Raw genomic sequence first — 22,374 nt, 5'->3', positions numbered from 1 at the left:
TTTCTCCAAAAAGTACGATGTGCAGTTGCAAACCGTAGTCTGGCTTTTTTATGGCGGTTTTTGGAGCAGTGGCTTCTTCCTTGCTGAGCGGCTCTTTCAAGTTATGTCGATATAGGACTCATATTTACTGTGGATATATATACTTTTGTAACCTGTTTCTCTAGCATCTTCACAAGGTCCTTTGCTGTTGTTCTGGGATTGATTTTGCACTTTTCGCAACAAAAGTACGTTCAATCTGGGATAGGATAAAGTAATCCTTCTCACCCCCCCTTAAAAGATTTAGATGCACTATTGTAAAGTGGCTGTTCCACTGGATGTCATAAGGTGAATGCACCAATTTGTAAGTCGCTCTGGATAAGAGCGTCTGCTAAATGACTTAAATGTAAATGTAAATCTCTAGAGACAGCACGTGTCTCTCCTATGCGGTATGATGGCTGCGTGGTCCTATGGTGCTTATGCTTGCGAACTATTGTTTGTACAGATGAATGTGGTACTTCAGGTGTTTGGAAATTGCTCCAAGGATGAACCAGACTTGTGGAGGTCTACAATTTGTTTTCTGAGGCTTGGCTGATTTCTTTTGATTTTCCCATGATGTCAAGCAAAGAGGCACTGAGTTTGAAGGTACATCCACAGGTACACCTCCAATTGACTCAAATTAAGTAAATTTAGCCCACTAGAAGCTTCTAAAAGCCATGACCTTAATATACTGGAATTTCCAAGCTGTTTAAAGGCACAGTCAACTTAGTGTATGTAAACTTTTGACCCACCTGAATTGGATACAGTGAATATAAGTGAAATAAATCTGTTGTTAACAATTGTTGGAAAAATGACTTGTGTCATGCACAAAGTAGATGTCCTAACTGACTTGACAAAACTATAATTTTATCTCCCGTCTGGATTACTGCAACTCGCTGCTGGCTGGGCTCCCTGCCTGTGCCATTAAACCCCTACAACTCATCCAGAACGCCGCAGCCCGTCTGGTGTTCAACCGTCTCCAAGTTTCTTCACGTCACCCCGCTCCTCCGCTCTCTCCACTGGCTTCCAGTTGAAGCTCGCATCCGTACAAGACCATGGTGCTTGCCTACGGAGCTGTGAGGGGAACGGCACCTCCGTACCTTCAGGCTCTGATCAGGCCCTACACCAAACAAAGGGCACTGCGTTCATCCACCTCGGCCTGCTCGCCTCCCTACCTCTGAGGAAGTAAGTTCCCGCTCAGCCCAGTCAAAACTGTTCGCTGCTCTGGCACCCCAATGGTGGAACAAACTCCCTCACGACGCCAGGGCAGCCGGAGTCAATCACCACCTTCCGGAGACACCTGAAACCCCACCTCTTTAAGGAATACCTAGGATAGGATAAAGTAATCCTCCTAACCCCCCCCTCCCCCTTAAAAGAGTTAGATGCACTATTGTAAAGTGGTTGTTCCACTGGATATCATAAGGTGAATGCACCAATTTGTAAGTCGCTCTGGATAAGAGCGTCTGCTAAATGACTTAAATGTAATGTAAATGTTAACAAGACATGTGTGGAGTGGTTGAAAAATGAGTTTTAATGACTCCAAACTAAGTGTATGTAAACTTCCGACTTTAGCTGTAATACACACAAATCTAAAGGGCTGAATGAGAATATGTACATGTAAATACATGGATGAGCGATGGGCAAGCGGCATAGGCAAGGTGCAATAGATGGTATAAAATACAATACATACTGTACATATGACATGAGTAATGTAAGATATGTAAACATTATTAAAGTGGCATTATTTATAGTGGCTGCTGTTTAGCAGTCTGATGGCCTTGAGATAGAAGCTGCTTTTCAGTCTCTTGGTCCCAGCTTTGATGCACCTGTACTGACCTCACTTTCTGGACGGTAGCGGTCTGAACAGGCAGTGGCTCAGGTGGTTGTTGTCCTTGATGATCTTTTTGGCCTTCCTGTGACATCGGATGCTGTAGGTGTCATGGAGGGCAGGTAGTTTGCCCAGACTGCACCACCCACTGGAGAGCCTTGTGGTTGAGGGCAGTGCAGTTGCCGTACCAGGCTGTGATACAGTCCAACAGAATGCTCCTGATTGTGCATCTGTAAAAGTTTGTCATGGTTTTGGGTGACAAGCCAAATTTCTTCAGCCTCTCGAGGCTGAAGAGGCGCTGCTGCGCCTTCCTCGCCACACTGTCTGTGTGGGTGGACCATTTCAGTTTGTCTGTGATGTGTATGCCTCGGAACTTAAAACTTTCCACCTTCTCCATTGCTGTCCCTTCGATGTGGATAGGGGGGTGCTCCCTCTGCTGTTTCTTGAAGTCCACGATCATTTCCTTTATTTTGTTGATGTTGAGTGAGAGGTTATTTTCCTCACACCACACTCCCAGGGCCCTCACCTCCTTCCTGGAGGTTGTCTCGTCATTGTTGGTAATCAAGCCCACTACTGTAGTGTCGTCTGCAAACTTGATGATTGAGTTAGAGGCGTGCATGGCCAGGCAGTCGTGGGTGAACAGGGAGTACAGGAGGGGGCTAAGCACACATCCTTGTGGGGTCCCAGTGTTGGGGGTCAGTGAAGTGGAGATGTTGTTTCCTACTTACACCACCTTTGGGGCGGCCCGTCAGAAAGTCCAGGACCCAATTGCACAGGGTTGAGACCCAGGACCTCCAGCTTGATGATGAGCTTGGAGGAAACGATGGTGTTGAATGCTGAGCTGTAGTCAATGAACAGCATTCTTACATATGTATTCCTCTTGTACAGATGGGATAGGGCAGTGTGCAGTGTGATGGCGATTGCATCGTCTGTGGACCTGTTGTGGCGGTATGCAAATTGAAGTGGGTTTAGGGTGATCGGTAAGGTGGAGGTGATATGATCCTTGACTAGTCTCTCAGAGCACTTCATGATGACAAAAGTGAGTGGTACGGGGGGGGGGGGGGTAGTCATTTAGTTCAGTTATCTTTGCCTTCTTGGGTACAGGAACAATGGTGGCCATCTTGAAGCATGTGGTGACAGCAGACTGTCAGGGAGCGTTTGAATATGTCTGTAAACACACCAGCCAGCTGGTCTGCGCATGCTCTGAGAACGCGGCTAGGGATGTCGTCTGGGCCGGCAGCCTTGCGAGGGTTCACACGTTTAAATGTTTTACTCACGTCGGCCACGGAGAAGGAGAGGGGGGGCGCAGTCCTTGTTAGCGGGCCGTGACGGTGGCACTGTATTATCCTCAAAGCGGGCAAAGAAGGTGTTTAGTTTGTCTGGAAGTGTGACGTCGGTGTCCGTGACATGGCCGGTTTTCTTCTTGTAGTCCGTGATTTCCTATAGACCCTGCCACATACGTCTCGTGTCTGAGCCGTTGAATTGCGACTCCACTTTGTCCCTGTTCCGTAATTTCGCTTGTTTGATTGCCTTGCAGAGGGACTAACTACACTGTTTATTTCCAGCCATATTCCGAGACCTCTTTCCATGGTTAAATGGGGTGGTTTGTGCTTTCAGTTTTGCGCGAATGCCGCCATCCATCAACAGTTTCTGGTTACGGTAGGTTTTTAATAGTCACAGTGGGTACAACATCTCCAATGCACTTCCTTATAAACTCACTCACCGAGTCCTGAAGCGTGGATTCCGATTGGTCAGACCAGCGTTGAATGGTTCTAGTCACTGTTACATCCTGTTTGAGTTTCTGCCTATAAGACGGTAGGAACAAGATGGCGTTGTAGTTGGATTTGCCGAAGGGAGGGCGGGGGAGGGCTTTCTATGCATTGCGGAAGTTAGAGTAGCAGTGATCAAGTGTATTACCCCCCCGAGTACTGCAATCAATATTCTAAAATAATTTAGGTAGCGTTGTTCTCAATTTTGCTTTGTGAAAATCACCAGCTACAATAAATGCAGCATCAGGATATATGGTTTCCAGTTTACATAGAGTCCAGTGAAGTTCCTTGAGGGCTGTTGTGGTGTCTGCTTGAGGGGGAATGTATACAGCTGTGATGATAACTGACGAGAATTCCCTTGGGAGATAATATGGCCGGCATTTGATTGTAAGGAATTCTAGGTCGGGTGAGCATAAGGACTTGAGTTCCTGTATGTTGTTATGATTACACCATGAGTCGTTAATCATGAAGCATATACCCCTGCCCTTCCTCTTCCCAGAGAGGTGTTTATCTCTGTCAGCTTAATGCATGGAGAAGACCGGTGGCTGAACCGATTCCAACAACATATCGCGAGAGAGCCATGTTTCTGTGAAACATTGAATGTTACAATCTCTGATGTCTCTCTGGAAGGCAACCCTTCCAGAGAGGGTTGCCTTGTTGTCACGAGACTGGACATTGGCGAGTAGTATACTCTGGAGCGGTGGGCGATGTGCATGTCTACGGAGCCTGACCAGTTGGCTGCTCCGTCTGCCCCTTCTGCGGTGCCGTCGTTTTGGGTCGGCTTCTGGGATTAGATCCATTGTCCTGGGTGATGGTCCAAACAGAGGATCCGCTTTCTTGAAAGTTGGATTCCTGGTCGCAATGTTGGTAAGTTGACGTCGCTCTTAAATCAAATAGTTCTTCCCGGATGTATGTAATAAGACTTAAGATTTCCTGGGGTAACAATGTAAGAAATAATACAGAAAAAAACTAAATGCGGCGACCATCTCTATCAGCGTCATTTTGCCCAAAAAATTATGGAGATTGCATGGCTGTGTGCTCGATTTATACACCTGTCAGTACCGAATCCACTAATTTGAAGGGGTGTCCACATACTTTTGTAGATACAGTTTATTCAGAAAGTTTTCAGATTAAATAGAAATATCACATTTAAAATAAGTATTCAGACCCAAAGGTGAACCTTTGCCCCAGTCTGAAGCAGGTTTTCATCAAGGATCTCTCTGTAATTTGCTCCATTAATTTCCCCCTTGTCCTGACTAGTCTCCCAGTCCCTGCCTCTGAAAAACATCCTCACAGCATGATGCTTCCACCACCATGCTTCACCGTAGAAATAATATTGGCCAGGTGATGAGCGGTACCTGGTTTCCTCCAGACGTGATGCTTGGAGTTCAGTCTTGGTTTCATCAGACCAGAGAATCTTTAGGTGCCTTTTGGAAAACTCCAAGCAGGCTGTCATGTGCCTCTTACTGAGGAGTGAATTCAGTCTGGCCTGATTGGTGGAGTGCTGCAAAGATGGTTGTCCTTCTGGAAGGTTCTCTCATCCCCACAGAGGAACTGTGGGGATGAGTCACCTCCTTGGCCAAGGCCCTTCTCCCCCGATTGCTCAGTTTGGCCAGGCGGCCATGGCTTGGTTTTTGCTCTGACATGCACTATCAACTGTGAGACCTTTCAAAATCATCTCCAATCAATTAAATTTACCACAGATGGACTCCAATCAAGTTGTAGAAACATCTGAAGGATGATCAATGGAAACCGGATGCACCTGAGCTCAATTTCAAGTCTCATAGCAAAGGGTCTGAATAGTTTTTAATTTTTTAATACATTTGCTAAAATATCAAAAACCTGTTTTAACCTTGTCATTATGGGGTATTGTGTGTAGATTGATGAGGGCAAAAAAATATTTAATACATTTTAGAATAAGGCTGTAATGTAACAACATGTGGAAAAATTGAAGGGGTCTGATTACTTTCCGATAATCACTGTATAGTGTACGTATTGACTGTTAATCTAAACATGCAGAGATAGAGAATACATTAATGAATGCAACATGTACAAGTAACTGCCAAAATAAAGGAAACACCAACATAAGGGCCACCATGAGCTAGGACAGCTTCAATGCACCTTGGCATAGATTCTACAATTCTCTGGAACTCTATTGGAGCGATGCGACAACATTCTTCCACGAGAAATTCCATCATTTGTTGATGGTGGTGGAAATCGCTAACACAGGAGCCACTACAGAATCTCCCATAAGTGTTCAATTGGGTTGAGACCTGGTGACTAAGACTCAAGTGTTTCCATTATTTTGGCAGGTACCTGTATGTTTTCCCCCATGTCTTTTTATGTGCTCTTTTTAACTTCTTTCTGATTGAGACACCTCCTCAACAGAGTATGTGAGAGTAGATCATGTGTTTGTGAGCATCTTCAGGTGTGTGTTTGTGTGTGTGCGCACGTGTGAATGCGCGTGCGTGCAATTGTTCGTGTGTGTGTGTGTGTGTGTGTGTGTGTGTCTCCGCAGTCAGCGAGGGTATAGACATTAGAGGTCAGCATACATAATATTGTACATACAGGGCTGAGTCAGCTCTGTGGACAGCACCTATTGTTCCACCAGCCTGTTCAGCACTGTGGACCGCACCTATAGTTCTACCAGCCTGTTCAGCACCGTGGACAGCACCTATAGTTCCGCCAGCCTGTTCAGCACCGTGGACAGCACCTATAGTTCCACCAGCCTCTTCAGCACCATTGACAGCACCTATAGTTCTACCAGCCTGTTCAGCACCGTGGACAGCACCTATAGTTCCACCAGCCTATTCAGCACCGTGGACAGCACCTATAGTTCTACCGCCTTTCAGCACGTGGACAGCACCTATAGTTCCACCAGCCCTTCAGCACCATGGCAGCACCTATAGTTCTACACAGCCTGTTCAGCACCGTGGACAGCACTATAGTTCGCCACTGTTCAGCACCGTGACAGCACCTATAGTTCCACCAGCCTCTTCAGCACCGTGGACAGCACCTATAGTTCCACCAGCCTCTTCAGCACCATTGACAGCACCTATAGTTCTACCAGCCTGTTCAGCACCGTGGACAGCACCTATAGTTCCACCAGCCTATTCAGCCCGTGGACAGACCTATAGTTCACCAGCCTGTTCAGCACCGTGGACAGCACTATAGTTCCCCCAGCTCTTCAGCACCATGGACAGCACCTATAGTTCTACCAGCCTGTTCAGCACGTGACAGCACTATAGTTCGCCAGCCTGTTCAGCACCGTGTACAGCACCTCTAGTTTCCACCAGCCTCTTCAGCACCATGGACAGCACCTATAGTTCTACCAGCCTGTTCAGCACCGTGGACAGCACCTATAGTTCCACCAGCCTGTTCAGCACCGTGGACAGCACCTATAGTTCCACCAGCCTGTTCAGCACCGTGGACAGCACCCATAGTTCCACCAGCCTGTTCAGCACTGTGGACAGCACCCATAGTTCCACCAGCCTGTGGACAGGGCTAGGTAACCCAAGTAAGTTCACACAGTGAATAGTGAGAGTGTATGTTGTGTATGCCCGTGTGTATGTTCTCCAGTCCTTACCTAGCCGAGGGTCATACTGTCTCATCTGAACTTCTTCCACACAGTCGGCAGGGAACCAGCCTGTTCTCCCTTTGACCGTGCCCTCCCAGAAACCTCCTTCTCCTATACTCAACACTGACACAGGGGGAGAGAGAGAGACAGAGAGAGAGAGACAGACAGAGAGAGAGAGAGACAGAGAGAGAGAGAGAGAGACAGAGGGAGAGAGAGAGAGAGAGGGAGAGAGAGAGAGGGAGAAATAGAGAGGGAGAAAGAGAGAGAAAAAGGAGTTAACTACAGCATATGGACAATACATTGCAGGTTAACAGATGAGTCTCCACTGTGGCTGAAAGAGAAGTCGATGTCACAGAATGTTGAGTGGAGTCAATAATCACACAGTTCTTGTATCATTTGTGGATAAAGTGGAGACAATTTAATGTTTTTATTTAAATATTAACCTTTATTTAACCATGAAGTCCCATTGATGTCAGAAGGCCTCATTACCAAGGGATACCTGACATTTTATTTCCTCTAAATAACAGACACATACCCACCACTGGGTGGGTAGCTAGCCATCAGATATTGCATTAGAAGGGGATGTGTGTGCTCTTAGTCAAGGCTAATAACTTGTGTGTGTGTGTGTGTGCGTGTGCGTGTGCGTGCGCGTGTGTTCATGTGAGCCCTGCTGTGGTAATTAGAGATGAATGTATGGTTGATATTGATCTTCGCTGCAGGACTGAGACAAGCGCTCATTTCCACTAAGCTCATCCATTACCCCAACACACACACACACACATTACCCCTAGCACACACAGGCTAACAAGAAGGCTAAAGAGCTGGACATACATATATTTTGTCACACACACACATTACCCCTAGCACACACAGGCTAACAAGAAGGCTAAAGAGCTGGACATACATATATTTTGTCACACACACACATTACCCCTAGCACACACAGGCTAACAAGAAGGCTAAAKAGCTGAACACGCATATATTCCGGCACACACACACACACACACACAAGAAAACACACACACACACACACAAACACACACACACAAACACACACCAGAGAACACCAGCTGGAACTCTGGCTGTGCTCCACTGAGCCTCATCCTTCCATGGTTGCTAGGTTACGGCAAAGTCAGGTTGCAGCATGTGGCTGGTCTGGAGAATGTTAGAATGATGGGATGTTAACATGTTGGATTATTAGGATGTCAAAAAGATTTTTCTTGAATAGGAGGATAAATTCGCAAACTCCCTCTGTGAGCGACAATTGACTTCTTACATCACAGGACAGGTGACGTCACAATAATTTGGCAACTGCACTAGCACTTCACTAGCCTCCTAGTTCACATCTGCTACATTACCAATAGCAAATCAGCAAGGAACCAGACGCCCAGTCTTAGAACTCTGAGCACAGGCAGGGTTCACTATGATCGGGAAAAGCAGTTGCATCGACCCTTTCTGGTGGAGGAAACATGCTCTGATCCCTCTCTCTGATCATAGCTTAAACCTGCATCATTGTGAATCTCCTGCGTATACGCCCTCTCTACCTCTGTACGCTAACTTGGCAGAGAACCAGTACACAGCACTAAGCCATCAGCTTGCCTTCACTCCATTCAGAAACGTGTCAACAGTGAAACGTGGTAGACCTTCAGGGAGCTGATCCCCCCCTCTAATTCCCCTTCTCCAGCTGAATACACCCCGTGCTAGCTGTAATCAAGGACCAGGAAACCAGCCTGCCAATTAGCAGACAGCCACTCTAAGCTCCTCAAAAACCCCACAGCATCGCGTCACCACTTAATCCTCTCTCTGATATCAACTCATATCCCACATCAACATTCATACTTCAAATTAAATGTTTCATCTGAGTCACTCCAAACTAACACCTCAAATCACATGAACATTGTATTCTATTCATGACAACTATAGTCCACTCTGCTTATTTTTGATGAATGTCAACTATTGGGTATGTAAGAAAAGTGAAACTTTGAAAAAAAGTGTTAAGGAATGTTAAGTATCCTTTGGAGTCATGTTTTCTATTCCAACACAACATGAATGCATCATTTTCAACCACCAACTTCTGATCAGGATGACATGCTGAACTACAGATTATTGAGAGGCAGGAAACAAATCCCACAGGTCTTTCTGATTGGTTCTGCTCCCCATAACTCAGTCACAAGACATGAGCCAACGATTTAACTGTCATGGATCCCTCCGGAACTTTCATTACGCACACCTGGCCCCTATTCCCATTAGTTATTGTATAAGTGTGTCCTTGGTTTACCATAGTGCTGTCAATTATTGTTACAATGTCCGTTGGTTCGTGTGAGTACCTGTTCTATTGTGTTTTGGCCTTCGTGCCATTGTGGATTGTGCAGATGATTAGGGGTCTCGTCCCGTGTATTAATCATTGTGCGCTTGTTTTATTTATTCGAGGTACTCCTCTTTTGTTTGGGTTTCAACCCTGTGTTTTGGAAAGGGTTTTTTGGTCTTTGTCCCCGTGCCTTTACACGGCATGCCGTAATTTGGGAGTAATAAAAAAAACTATTACTCATTCCTGCGCCTGTCTCCTGAATCTTTTATACCAACGTGACATTAACAGTGTGCTTCATGCGGTAGGCTCACCAATCAAACTGGAAAACATTTCACATGAACACCATGCAACGACACCTGACAGTGCCGCAACCACAACCCGACTGACCAAAGATGACCATAATCGATCACTCTGGAGAGAGTGAAAGAGAAGGGGGAGGTAAGAGTGAGTAACAGCAGATGAAATACACTTTATAAAAACCTCAAATAACCCTGGTCCCTTGAGACACACACACAGAAAAAACGAACAGACACATACACACAGAACAAGGCCTGTTTTAAGAGTGTCACCCTTATACTGCCACTCTCTTGTGGCGTGTGCCAAGGCCTGGTTGGCATGCCACATGATTACTGTCTGCGGGAAACAGACGTTGGCACTCAGTGGCCCTGAAACAGAGCTGTGTGTGTTTAGTGACTAAGTGGCACCAGAGTTTCTTTCACTACCCAGGATGCACTAGGAGAAAGGCCAGAGAGAGGGAAAGAGGGAGAAACATAGAGGGAAGAAAGTAGAGAGAGGGAGAAGATATTAAGGAAATATAGAGAGTTCAAGAGGAAGGGAAGGAGGAACATGGGGGAGAAATAACAGTGAGAAAATGAGGGAAATAGGACATGGGGTTGATGGAGAGGAGAGAAGAAGCATAACCAGAAAATAATAACAGTGTGTTGTATGATGAGTGACTGAGTCAGTGACTGAGGTTAAAGCCAAACACTCATGGTGTAATGCAGTGTAAGCTACACTAGCCAAACAGTTCACAATCAACACCTCAGCAGGACATAGATCAGCCAAACACTGGACAAGAACTGCTACAGTACTACACCACCACAGGCTTCATACGGGTTCATAATCACCTCTACAGGTACACAGCAGTGGGTGACAGAGGACAGATGATTACAACACAGGGTTTCAGTCACCTCATAGAACAATAACAAATGCTTTGGTGGTATAGTGCTTTAATCTTGGTTTCAAAACATTTCACTTAGTAAAGCGGCAGAAACTCAACTAATCTTGAATGTGTAGCAGGCAGCACAAGCAGGCAGCACAAGCCGTAGGAAACAGTCATAGCTGCAGCAACGGTTCATAGTTCCCATTATATTCTATGGGAAGAGTTAGTTATACTGGACTGGGAACTCAACAGAGTCTTTACACCTCTGAGAGCCAGGGTGTTATGCAGTCATTCCACTGCAACAATAGCTGGACAGCTATTGTTCCACACACCATTTTACTGTTGCTGACAAGGACAGGCCCAATTAAATACTAATAAAGTCATCATACGCAGGGGATGGACAAAGAAAGAGGGAGGGAAAGACAATGAAAGACAAAGGCAAATAGAGGGATGGTGAGAGAGGTGAGAATGAAAGGGAGCTGGAGAGAGATACTGTACAAAAGGAGCGGAATAACCCTCATCAGAACTTAAACTATGATTGGAAGGTTATGCATTTGACTGAGGTGTGTGTCTGTATGTATTTCTTTGTGTGTGTGTAAGTGCAGTAGTAAGTGTGCACATATATATATATATATATATGTGTGTGTGTGTGTGTGTGTGTGTGTGTGTGTGTGTGTGTGTGTGTGTGTGTGTGTGTGTGTGTGTGTGTGTGTCAGTGTCCTGTCTGAGGTTGCCTGCGGTTGAGTGTCACGATGCCTGGTCCAGAAATAGCATCAGTGGCGATGCAGAGTTATTTATACTCCACACACATCCTGCCCTGCCTGCAAGCTCCACCGCATCCCCACCAAACGCGTGTGCGTGCGCGTGTGCGTGTGCGTGCGCGTGTGTGTGTGTGTGACGACCGACAGCTCATTTTAATTTCAGCCAAGCCTCGCGCTACTGCTCAGAGCTGAGTCATTCACACACACATAAATATCCACTCTCCCCCCACACACACTAAACCATACTCTCTCTCTCTGTCTCTCCTCCTCACTAACACACACACACAGCAGTATACCATGCATTTGGAAAGTATCCAGACCCCTTGACCTTTCCCCAAAATAATTACGTTACAACCTTATTCTAAATGTTTTCCCCTCATCAATCTACACACAATACCCAATAATGACAAAGCAAAAAGAGGTTTTTAGAAATGTTTGCCAATGTATAAAAAAAAACTGAAATATCACATTTACATAAGTATTCAGACCCTTTACTCAGTACTTTGTTGAAGCACCTTTGGCAGCGATTACAGCCTTGAGTCTTCTTGGGTATAACGATACAAGCGTGGCACACCTGTATTTGGGGAGTTTCTCCCTTTCTTCTCTGCAGATCCTCTCAAGCTCTGTCAGGTTGGATGGGGAGCTTTGCTGAACAGCTATTTTCAGGTCTCTCCAGAGATGTTAGATTGGGTTCAAGTCCGCGCTCTGGCTGGGCCCCTAAAGGACATAACACTCCTGCATTGTCTTGGCTGTGTGCTTAGGGTTGTTGTCCTGTTGGAAGGTGAACCTTCGCCCCAGTCTGAGGTCCTGAACGCTCTGGAGCAGGTTTTCATCAAGGATCTCTCTGTACTTTGCTCTGTTCTTCTTTCCCTTGATCCTGACTAGTCTCCCAGTCACTGCCTCTGAAAAACATCCCCACAGCATGATTCTGCCACCACTATGCTTCACTGGTTTTCTCCAGACGTGATGCTTGGCATTCAGGCCAAAGAGTTCAATCTTGGTTTCATCAAACCAGAGAATCTTGTTTCTCCTGGTCTGAGAGTCTTTAGGTGCCTTTTGGTAAATTCCAAGCGGGCTGTCATGTCCCTTTTACTGGGAGCGGCTTCCGTCTGGCCACTCTACCATAAAGGCCTGATTGGTGGAGTGCTGCAGAGATGGTTGTCCTTCTGGAAGGTTCTCCCATCGCCACAGAGGAACTCTGGAGCTCTATCAGAGTGACCATTGGGTTCTTGGTCACCTCCCTGACCAAGGCCCTTCTCCCGCATTTGCTCAGTTTAGCTTGGCGGCCAGCTCTAGGTAGAGTCTTGGTGGATCCAAACTTCTTCCATTTAAGAATGATTGAGGCCACTGTGTTCTTGGGGACCTTCAATTTTGTAGACATCTTTTGGTACCCTTCCCCAGATCTGTGCCTCAACACAATCCTGTCTCAGAGCTCTATGGACAATTCCTTCAACCTCATGGATTGTTTTTTTTCTCTGACATGTACTGTCAACTGTGGGACCTTATATAGACAGGTTTGTGCCTTTCCAAATCATGTCCAATCAATTTAATTTACCACAACTATTCGGCCCAGTATTAAAAGTTATATATATATAAATGTTCTATAGCTCGACAGTTTAGAAGGTCCAGAAAGGTACATTAGCAGGCCACTTATATATTGTATTTTGTAAGGATGTATCGGTGCTAAGATAGGCCCACCATTGGAAAATAGTGATGGGCTTCTTCTGACATTGAGATGCGCTGTCTCTCTCTCCTTTCCATCTCTCCACCAGTTCTTAATGCTGTAACCTATTTACATTCACTCTCCTCCAATAGGCTATAAGTAAGACAAATAAGTCAAAATAAGTGTCCAACAAGCTATTGTTGTAACGTCCTGACCAGAGTTCTTATGTGTTTTGCTTGTTTAGTGTTGGTCAGGACGTGAGCTGGGTGGGAATTCTATGTTGTGTGTCTAGTTTGTCTGTTTCTGTGTTCAGCCTAATATGGTTCTCAATCAGAGGCAGCTGTCAATCGTTGTCCCTGATTGAGAATCATATATAGGTGGCTTGTTTTGTGTTGGGGATTGTGGGTGGGTGTCTTCTGTCTTTGTGTTCTGCACCAGATAGGACTGTCTCGGTTTTCACATTTGTTATTTTGTATTTTGTATAGTGTTCACGTTATTGTCTCTTCTTTATTAAATCATGTTGAACACTAGCCGCGCTGCATTTTGGTCCTCTCCTTCACCCCAGGAAGAAAGACGTTACAATTGTAGTCTGGCTTTTCCTGGGACACAAGATTTAAAAGGAATAGCCGAGGCAGCAGAGAGGCCAAATGTGTAACTGCGAAACAGAACAATGAAGACAGACAGGCTTGAGATGTGTAGCCTAAGTTAGAAGTGTATGCATATTAGTTCATAATTATATAATTAGCTCAATATTAGGCTAAATACTGCAGTGAATATATCTAGTCAATTTAAACTGCGAAATAAAAAAAAGTTATCAGATAATGAAATCACAGGTAGCATACACTGTGTGCGCTCTCGAGGCTGCTCTCCCAGTCCCAGGGCACGTAGATTGAAAAGCTACACTATTGATTATTGAGCTCCTGAGTGGCGTAGCGGTCTAAGGCACTGCTCAGTGCACTACAGTCCCTGGTTTGAATCCAGGCTGAATCAAATCCGGCTTGGAGTCCCCATAGGGTGGCGCACAATTGGCCCAGTGTTGTCCGGGTTTGCCTTGCATTTGATATAATGATGGAAGTGAAATGGCATGTTCTGTTCGTCATCCCAATTACACGCACATGCTTTCACCGCCTATTACAAGCACAGTAATAACCTATGCAAAACCAGATTTGTGAAACAACATAAGTCACTCACTACACATGGCTTGGTGGGGTGGCACTGTGTAGGCTTAAGCTACCCTTCAAATGTAAGCCTACATATTAGGCCTGCACTAATTGTGGTAGTGTGTTGTGAACAGAAGAGAAGTGCAGGCAAAACCTTGGAAATTAAGATTACAAATACATTTTATGAGGAGCTTGTTGTTGGAGTACTTCTTGCAGACCGACACAAATAATTGGCACTACTACATAGATAATCGACGCTACATTACATAGACGTGTAGGCTACACTTACAACGTATTACAATCATCTACTTTGTCACATATGCGTTATTTGACTCGAGAACCAACAGTGAAGCACTCTTTCCTCAAATAACAACTTTGCCATGAAGGGGGTTTTGAACTCGCAGCCACAAATTAGTGATAGCAGTAAGGGTAGCATCTACAACTTTATTTACGATGTAAACGTACATGTTGTTTAACTTGAATGCTGTGAAAGCACATGTCAAACGTTAAGGATGCATCAATGCAATATTGGCAAACAACATTTTGTTATAGACCAACAAAACAAAAGTAAACCTTGAATTTGTAGGTTTAAAATATCCCTCTGGTGGGTTTTTAAGAAATGCCATTGGTTGGTGGATATAAAGTCTAAGATCTTTGATATGAGAGAGAGAAAGATAGAGACACACAGACAATACTGACAGAGAATACAACACTAACGTACTCTATGTACCTTTCCACAACAGGGACATAGGAGACCATTTGCATAGTGAATACTGTATGCAGTACATACTGTACATGTAGTATAGCATACAGGTTGCACATTTAGCAGTACAATGCAGCATTTGGGTACAGTGAGAATACTAACACCATGTGCATATGCAGAAATCATCATCAGAAAACAATACTAAGCACTCATTTTCCGGTATAATTTTTTGTTGTTGTTGATATTTTCACTTATAAGCAAATTCATACTCATATTTTGGTTGCTAAAGACTCGACCCAGTGGTTTGTTATGATTAGTGCGATATTTATGGACGTGAACCAGTCGTTTGTTTGGATTTTGGATTTTTGGTTCCAAAGGACAGATTGCCACCGGTCTATGCTTCACAGAGTGCCAAGAGTGTACAGCTGTCATCAAGGCAAATGTAACGGCTTTCTTCCTGGGATGAAGGAGAGGACCAAAACGCAGCGCGGCTATTGTTCAACATGTTTAATAAAGAATAATAACGTGAACACTACAAGCTACAAAACAAAAAATGTGAAAACCGAAAACAGTCCTATCTGGTGCAAGACAGAAAACAACCACTCACAAATCCCAACACAAAACAGGCTACCTTAGTATGGTTCCCAATCAGAGACAATGACAAACACCTGCCTCTGATTGAGAACCACATCAGGCCAATTGACAATCCCCACATAGAAACACAAAACATAGAATGCCCACCCAGCTCACGTCCTGACCAACACAAAACAAGGAAAACACACAAGAACTATGGTCAGAACGTGACAGTAAAGGGTGGCTCCTTTGAAGAATCTCAAATATAAAATATATTTTGATTTGTTTAACACTTTTTTGGTTAATACATGATTCCATATATGTTATTTCATAGTTTTGATGTCTTCACTATTATTATACAATGTAGAAAATAGTAAAAATAAAGAAAAACCCTTGAATGAGTACTTTTGACAGGTACAGTACGTTCAGTAATTGATCATGACAGAGAAAATATTACAGATACTGTATGCTATGTCTAGTGTGTCTGAGTACAGTCTGACTACAGTCTGTGTGGAACTGCTGTGGGTGGGTGGAAGGTGATGAGTAAGGTGTTTGTTCAGTATGATTTTTTGTGTGTTTGTGTGTGTGTACAGGGAGCATTCCAATAACCAGAGTGCAGTTGTTATTAGATTGGGAGCCCTGCACGCTTTATTAAACCTTGGTTCAATCCGCAGTAATAGAGAGAGAACAACTGCATCTTCTTGAACACACACACGCACACACACACACACACGCACACGCACACACACACGCACGCACACACACACACACGCACACACACACACACACGCACACGCACGCACACACTTGGGATGCAAATCTCAAGGTTTATTCGACTCCATATCCGTAGTCTCTCTAAACAGATGGGTTGCCTCTGACAATGTACAAATGTTCCAGCGTACACGTCTGTACGTAGACCAACGTCAGTTTGGCAGAAAGGAAAGGGCGGAGTTGGGACATCCGTCCAGAGCCATATCGGTTTATGTCCTGCTGTAAATATTTCCGGTAGCTAGCTAGATGAAGCTCGCAGAGGATATGTTCAATGAGTGTATTTTGCAAATGAGTAGATTGCATGTGCCATGACGTTAGCGTTACAGGCTCACAACCACTGCCTGGCTGTGGCTAAAATGAGCCTAGCTATCTGTGTCCCCATTGTGTCTGCTGATGTATCCCCAAACTGGTGATCTGTTGGAGAGTTGTCTGTCTGAAGAGCACCCTTCCCCAAAAAACATTATACTCAAGAAAATTCGACATAAAGCATTATTTGTTATTTGTTAATTATTTGTTACTTTTACTTCTTATTCTTTTTTATTTTTTAACTGCATTGTTGGTTAAGGGCTTGTAAGTAAGCATTTCACTGTAATGTCTACACCTGTTGTATTTGGCGCATGTGACAAAGAAAATGTGATTTGATTTGAGTATAGGACTGATATCTCTCATCTTATCACAAGCAGAAGATGAATTGGATGAGGGGATGAGATCAGAGGTGAGGAGGAGTAAAGGGGGATTGAGGAAGAAATGGAGGAGCAGAGTGGACCCCTAAGGCACAGACCAGTGTAGTTGAATAAAGGAGTGAAAGTGAGCGGAGGGACGGATAGTCACGCTTTCCTGAGACTGAGGCTCTGTGTGTGTTTGTGTTTTTTTCTGTGTGTGTTTGTTTCTGTGTGTGTGTGTGTGTGTGTGTGTGTGTGTGTGTGTGTGTGTGTGTGTGTGTGTGTGTGTGTGTGTGTGAGGGGGCGTTGTTTTGTGTTTGGGTTGGTGTTTGTTTTTGTTTGTGGGTTTATTAGTCTGTGTGTTTTCTTGTTTTTGTTTATTTTTATCTTTTTCATTTTTTTTTGGAGTTTTTTCTTGTGCTTGTGTTCGGGGTTTTTCGTTTTATGTTGTTATGTTTTTTTTTTGTAGAAGCGTTTTTGTGTGTGTGTGTGTGTGTGTGTGTGTGTGTGTGTGTGTGTGTGTGTGTGTGTGTGTGTGTGTGTGTGTGTGTGTGTGAGTGTGTGAGAGAGAGAGAGAGAGAGAGAGAGTGTTTGAGTGAATGAGTGATAAGATGATTCATTCAAGTAAGAAAGAGAGTGTAGCACAGAGGGAGCTTTATTTATGAATGACAGAGGAGGCATGTACAGCAAGAGAGCAGGCGGTGAGGAAGAAGGGACAGAAGTAAGAAAGAGGTAGAGAGGTTGGAGATGGGAGTGTGAGAGTAGTGGAGGGGGAGGGGAGAGAAGGAAGGGGAAGGAAAACTCCAAGTATGACTCAGAGGGAGCCCTTCTCTCTCATCTCCTCTCTTCCCTCCCTCCCAACCTTGAATGGATCTACAAAACTCTTTCGTTTTCATTTTCTCTGTCTATTTCATGTATTATCTTTTCTCTTGTCCATTTCTCCATTTCTATCGGCCTCCAGGTGAAGACAAAAATAGAGTTGCTAAGGCCAATTTGGATGCCTAATAACTCGTACCTATCCTTTCTATCTTTCTCTTTTATTCTCACCTCAATACACTCACTAGCTCATGCTATGTGTGCATACCTTCTCGCTGCACAGCCTGGCTGTGGATAAAAACCTGTGAAAAACAGGAGCACCTTTATGTTGCCAGGTTTAAAAGAACATCACTAGTGTTTGATAGAGAGTGTTGAGTGATTACCTATTGAGAGGTCTTATGTCATTGACTGAGTGTCTCTTAATCTCTCATAGATGTCTTTCATTTCAGTGTGTGTATGTGTTTGTAGGTGTGCTAACTGCAGTTGATTGATGGTGTTTACTCTGTGATACATGATCAGACCTTAATGAGCTGGACTGTTGCTCCTCGTAAACACTCACATGATGACATTGGCTGTCAATAACTGTGTGTGTTTGTTTGTTTGTGCGTGTGTGTGTGTATGTGTGACGTGTTTGTGTGCATTCATACAGTAACACATAGTGATACACAGTGCCACAGTAACAGTGTCAGGGCAGGGCTGAAAAAGGGAAGGGGCCTGAAGTCCATATGGAGTCACTGCAGGATCTAACAGTTTCACTGTGTGCTCCCTGCTACGGCTCACTATCTGGACATACACTGCCTTCGGAAAGTATTCATACCCCTTGACTTTTTCCACATTTTGTTAGGTTACAGCTTTAGTGTAAAATTGATTCAATCGTTTCCCCCCCTCATCAATCTACACTATACCCCATTATGACAAAGCAAAAACAGTTCTTTAGACATTTTTGCAAAATTATAAAAAATGTAAAACTGATATCACATTTACATATGTATTCAGACCCTATACTCAGTACTTTAATGAAGCACTTTTGGCAGCAATTACAGCCCTGAGTCTTCTTGAGTATGACGCTACAAGCTTGACACACCTGTATTTGGGGAGTTTCTCTCATTCTTCTCTGCAGATCGTTTCAAGCTCTGTCAGGTTGGATGGGGAGCATTGCTTCATAGCTATTTTCAGGTCTCTCCAGAGATGTTCGATCGAGTTCAAGGCTGGACTCTGGCTGGGCCCCTCAAGGACATTCAGAGACTTGTCCCGAAGCCACTCCTGGGTTGTCTTGGCTGTGTGCTTAGGGTCGTTGTCCTGTTGGAAGGTGAACCTTCGCCCCAGTCTGAGGTCCAGAACGCTCTGGAGCAGGTTTTCATCAAGGATCTCTCTGTACTTTTCTCCGTCCATCTTGCCTCGAATCCTGACTAGTCTCCCATTCCCTGCTGCTGAAAAACATCCCCACAGCATGATGCTGCCACCACAATGCTTTACTGTAGGGATAGTGCCAGGTTTCCTCCAGACGTGACGATTGGCATTCAATGCCAAAGAGTTCAATCTTGGTTTCATCAGACAAAATAATCCTGTTTCTCATGGTCTAAGAGTCCTTAGGTGCCTTTTGGCAAACTCCAAGCAGGCTGTCATGTGCCTTTTACTGAGGAGTGGTTTCCGTCTGGCCACTCTACCATAAAGGCCTGATTGGTGGAGTGCTGCAGAGATGATTGTTCTTCTGGAAGGTTCTTCCATCTCCACAGAGGAACTCTAGAGCTCTGTCAGAGTGACAATCAGGTTCTTGGTCACCTCCCTGACCAATGCCCTTCTCCCCCGATTGCTCAGTTTGGCCGGGCGACCAGCTCTAGTAAGAGTCTTGGTGGCTCCAAACTTCTTCAATTTAAGAATTGATGGAGGTCACTGTGTTCTTGGGGACCTCCAATGCTGCAGACATTTTTTGTTACCCCAGATCTGTGCCTCAACACAATCATGTCTCGGATCTCTACGGACAATTCCTTCGATCTCAATGGTTGGTTTTGCTCTGACATGCACTGTCAACTGTGGGACATAATATAGACAGGTAGGTGCCTTTCCAAATAATTTCCAACCAATTGCATTTACCACAATCAAGTTGTAGAAACATCTCAAGGATGATCAATGGAAACAGGATGCACCTGAGCTCAACTTGAGTCTCATGAAAAAGGGTTTGAATACTTAAGAAGGTATTTCTGTTTCTTATTTTTTATAAATTTGAAAAAAAATCTACAAACCTGTTTTCTCTTTGTCATTATGGGGTATTGTGTGTAGATTTCTGAGGATTTTTTGTTGTTGATTTAATCCATTTTAGAATAAGGCTGTAACGTAACAAAATGTGGAAAAAGTCAATGGGTCTGAATACCTTCCGAAGGCATTGTAAATACACACGTATGCAGACACCTGTCTGTCACTCCGACATTGCTCGCCCTAATATTTACAGTTGAAGTCGGAAGTTTGCATACACTTAAGTTGGAGTCATTATAACTTGTTTTTCAACCACTCCACAAATGTCTTGTTAACAAATTATACATTTTGGCAAGTCGGTTAGGACATCTACTTTGTGCATGACACAAGTCATTTTTCCAACAATTGTTTACAGACAAATTACTTCAATTATAATTCACTGTATCACAATTCCAGTGGGTCAGAAGTTTACATACACTGAGTTGACTGTGCCGTTAAACAGCTTGGAAAATTCCAGAAAATGATGTCATGGCTTTAGAAGCTTCTGATAGGCTAATTGACATAATTTGAGTCAATTGGAGGTGTACCTGTGGATGTATTTCAAGGCCTACCTTCAAACTCAGTGCCTCTTTGCTTGACATCATGGTAAAATCAAAAGAAATCAGCCAAGACCTCAGAAAACAAATTGTAGACCTCCACAAGTCTGGTTCATCCTTGGGAGCAATTTCCAAACGCCTGAAGGTACCACGTTAATCTGTACAAACAATAGTACGGAAGTATGAACACCATGGGACCACGCAGCCATCATAGCTCAGGAAGGAGACGCGTTCTGTCTCCTAGAGATGAACGTACTTTGGTGCGAAAAGTGCAAATCAATCCCAGAACAACAGCAAAGGATCTTGTGAAGATGCTGGACGAAACAGGTACAAAAGTATATATATCCACAGTAAAACGACTCCAATATCGACAAAATCTGAAAGGCCGCTCAGCAATGAAGAATCCACTGGTCCAAAACCACCATAAAAAACAGACTACGGTTTGCAATTGCACATGGGGACAAAGATCGTACTTTTTGGAGAAATGTCCTCTGGTGTGATGAAACAAAAATAGAACTGTTTATCCATATTGACCATCGTTATGTTTGAGAAAAAGGGGAGGCTTGCAAGCCGAAGAACACCATCCCAACCGTGAAGCACGTGGTTGGCAGCATCATGTTGTGGGGGTGCTTTGCTGCAGGAGGGACTGGTGCACTTCACAAAATAGATGGCACCATGAGGAAGGAAAATTATGTGGATGTATTGAAGCAACATATCAAGACATCAGTCAGGGAGTTAAAGCTTGGTCGCAAATAGGTCTTCCAAATGGACAATGACCCCCCCCCATTCCAAAGTTGTGGCAAAATGGCTTAAGGACAACAAAGTCAAGGTATAGAAGTGGCCATCACAAAGCCCTGACTTCAATCCCATAGAAAATGTGTGGGCAGAACTGAAAAAGGGTGTGCGAGCAAGGAAGCCTATAAACCTGACTCAGTTACACCAGCTCTGTCAGGACAGGAGGAATGGGCCAAAATTCACCCAACTTATTGTGGGAAAGCTTGTGGAAGGCTACCCGAAACGTTTGACCCAAGTTAAACAATTTAAAGGCAATGCTACCAAATACTAATTAAGTGTATGTAAACTTCTGACCCACTGGGAATGTGATGGAAGAAATAAAAGCTGAAGTAAATCATTCTCTCTACTATTATTCTGATATTTCACATTCTTAAAATAAAGTGGTGATCCTAACTGACCTAAGACAGGGAATTTTAACTAGGATTAAATGTCAGGAATTGTGAAAATCTGAGTATATATGAATTTGGCTAAAGTGTATGTAAACTTCTGACTTCAACTGTATATACACTGCTCAAAAAAATAAAGGGAACACTTAAAAAACACAATGTAACTCCAAGTCAATCACATTTCTGTGAAATCAAACTGTCCACTTATGAAGCAACACTGATTGACAATAAATTTCACATGCTGTTGTGCAAATGGAATGCACATTTGTGGCCTGCTGGAGGTCATTTTGCAGGGCTCTGGCAGTGCTCCTCCTTGCACAAAGGCGGACGTGTTGTGTGTGTGTGTGTGTGTGTGTGTGGTTGTGTGGTTGTGTGTGTGTGTTGTGTGTGTGTGTGTGCTTGGTGTGGTGTGTGTGTGTGTGTGTGTGGTGTGTTGTGTGTGTGTGTGTGTTTTTCATCGAAACCTGGGTTTTGACAACCACCATATCGGACTTGTTCTGAAAGCATTCCTGCAACATTATGTTTTTAGAATATAATTTAATCTCTGAGAAAGTAAGCTAATTTGATTGCATCCAAATTGGCCATTTTAATTTATAGGATTTCATATCATATTCAGTAAATATTAGTACTAATGAG

General features: G+C 44.1%; 1 protein-coding gene across 1 annotated transcript in view; it reads right to left on the bottom strand.

Annotated features, from left to right (window-relative positions):
* Positions 1–22,374, bottom strand: part of shank3a (SH3 and multiple ankyrin repeat domains 3a) — a 302,959-nt gene that overhangs the window by 70,442 nt on the left and 210,143 nt on the right. The window contains exon 13 of the mRNA XM_070443122.1: positions 7,199–7,312. Coding sequence (XP_070299223.1) covers positions 7,199–7,312 — 114 coding nt within the window. The remainder of the gene's footprint in view (positions 1–7,198; positions 7,313–22,374) is intronic.

This window comes from Salvelinus sp. IW2-2015, linkage group LG4q.1:29, assembly GCF_002910315.2.
Source record: "Salvelinus sp. IW2-2015 linkage group LG4q.1:29, ASM291031v2, whole genome shotgun sequence".
Lineage (NCBI taxonomy): Eukaryota > Metazoa > Chordata > Actinopteri > Salmoniformes > Salmonidae > Salvelinus > Salvelinus sp. IW2-2015.
This window is presented reverse-complemented; position numbering and strand designations above follow the sequence as displayed.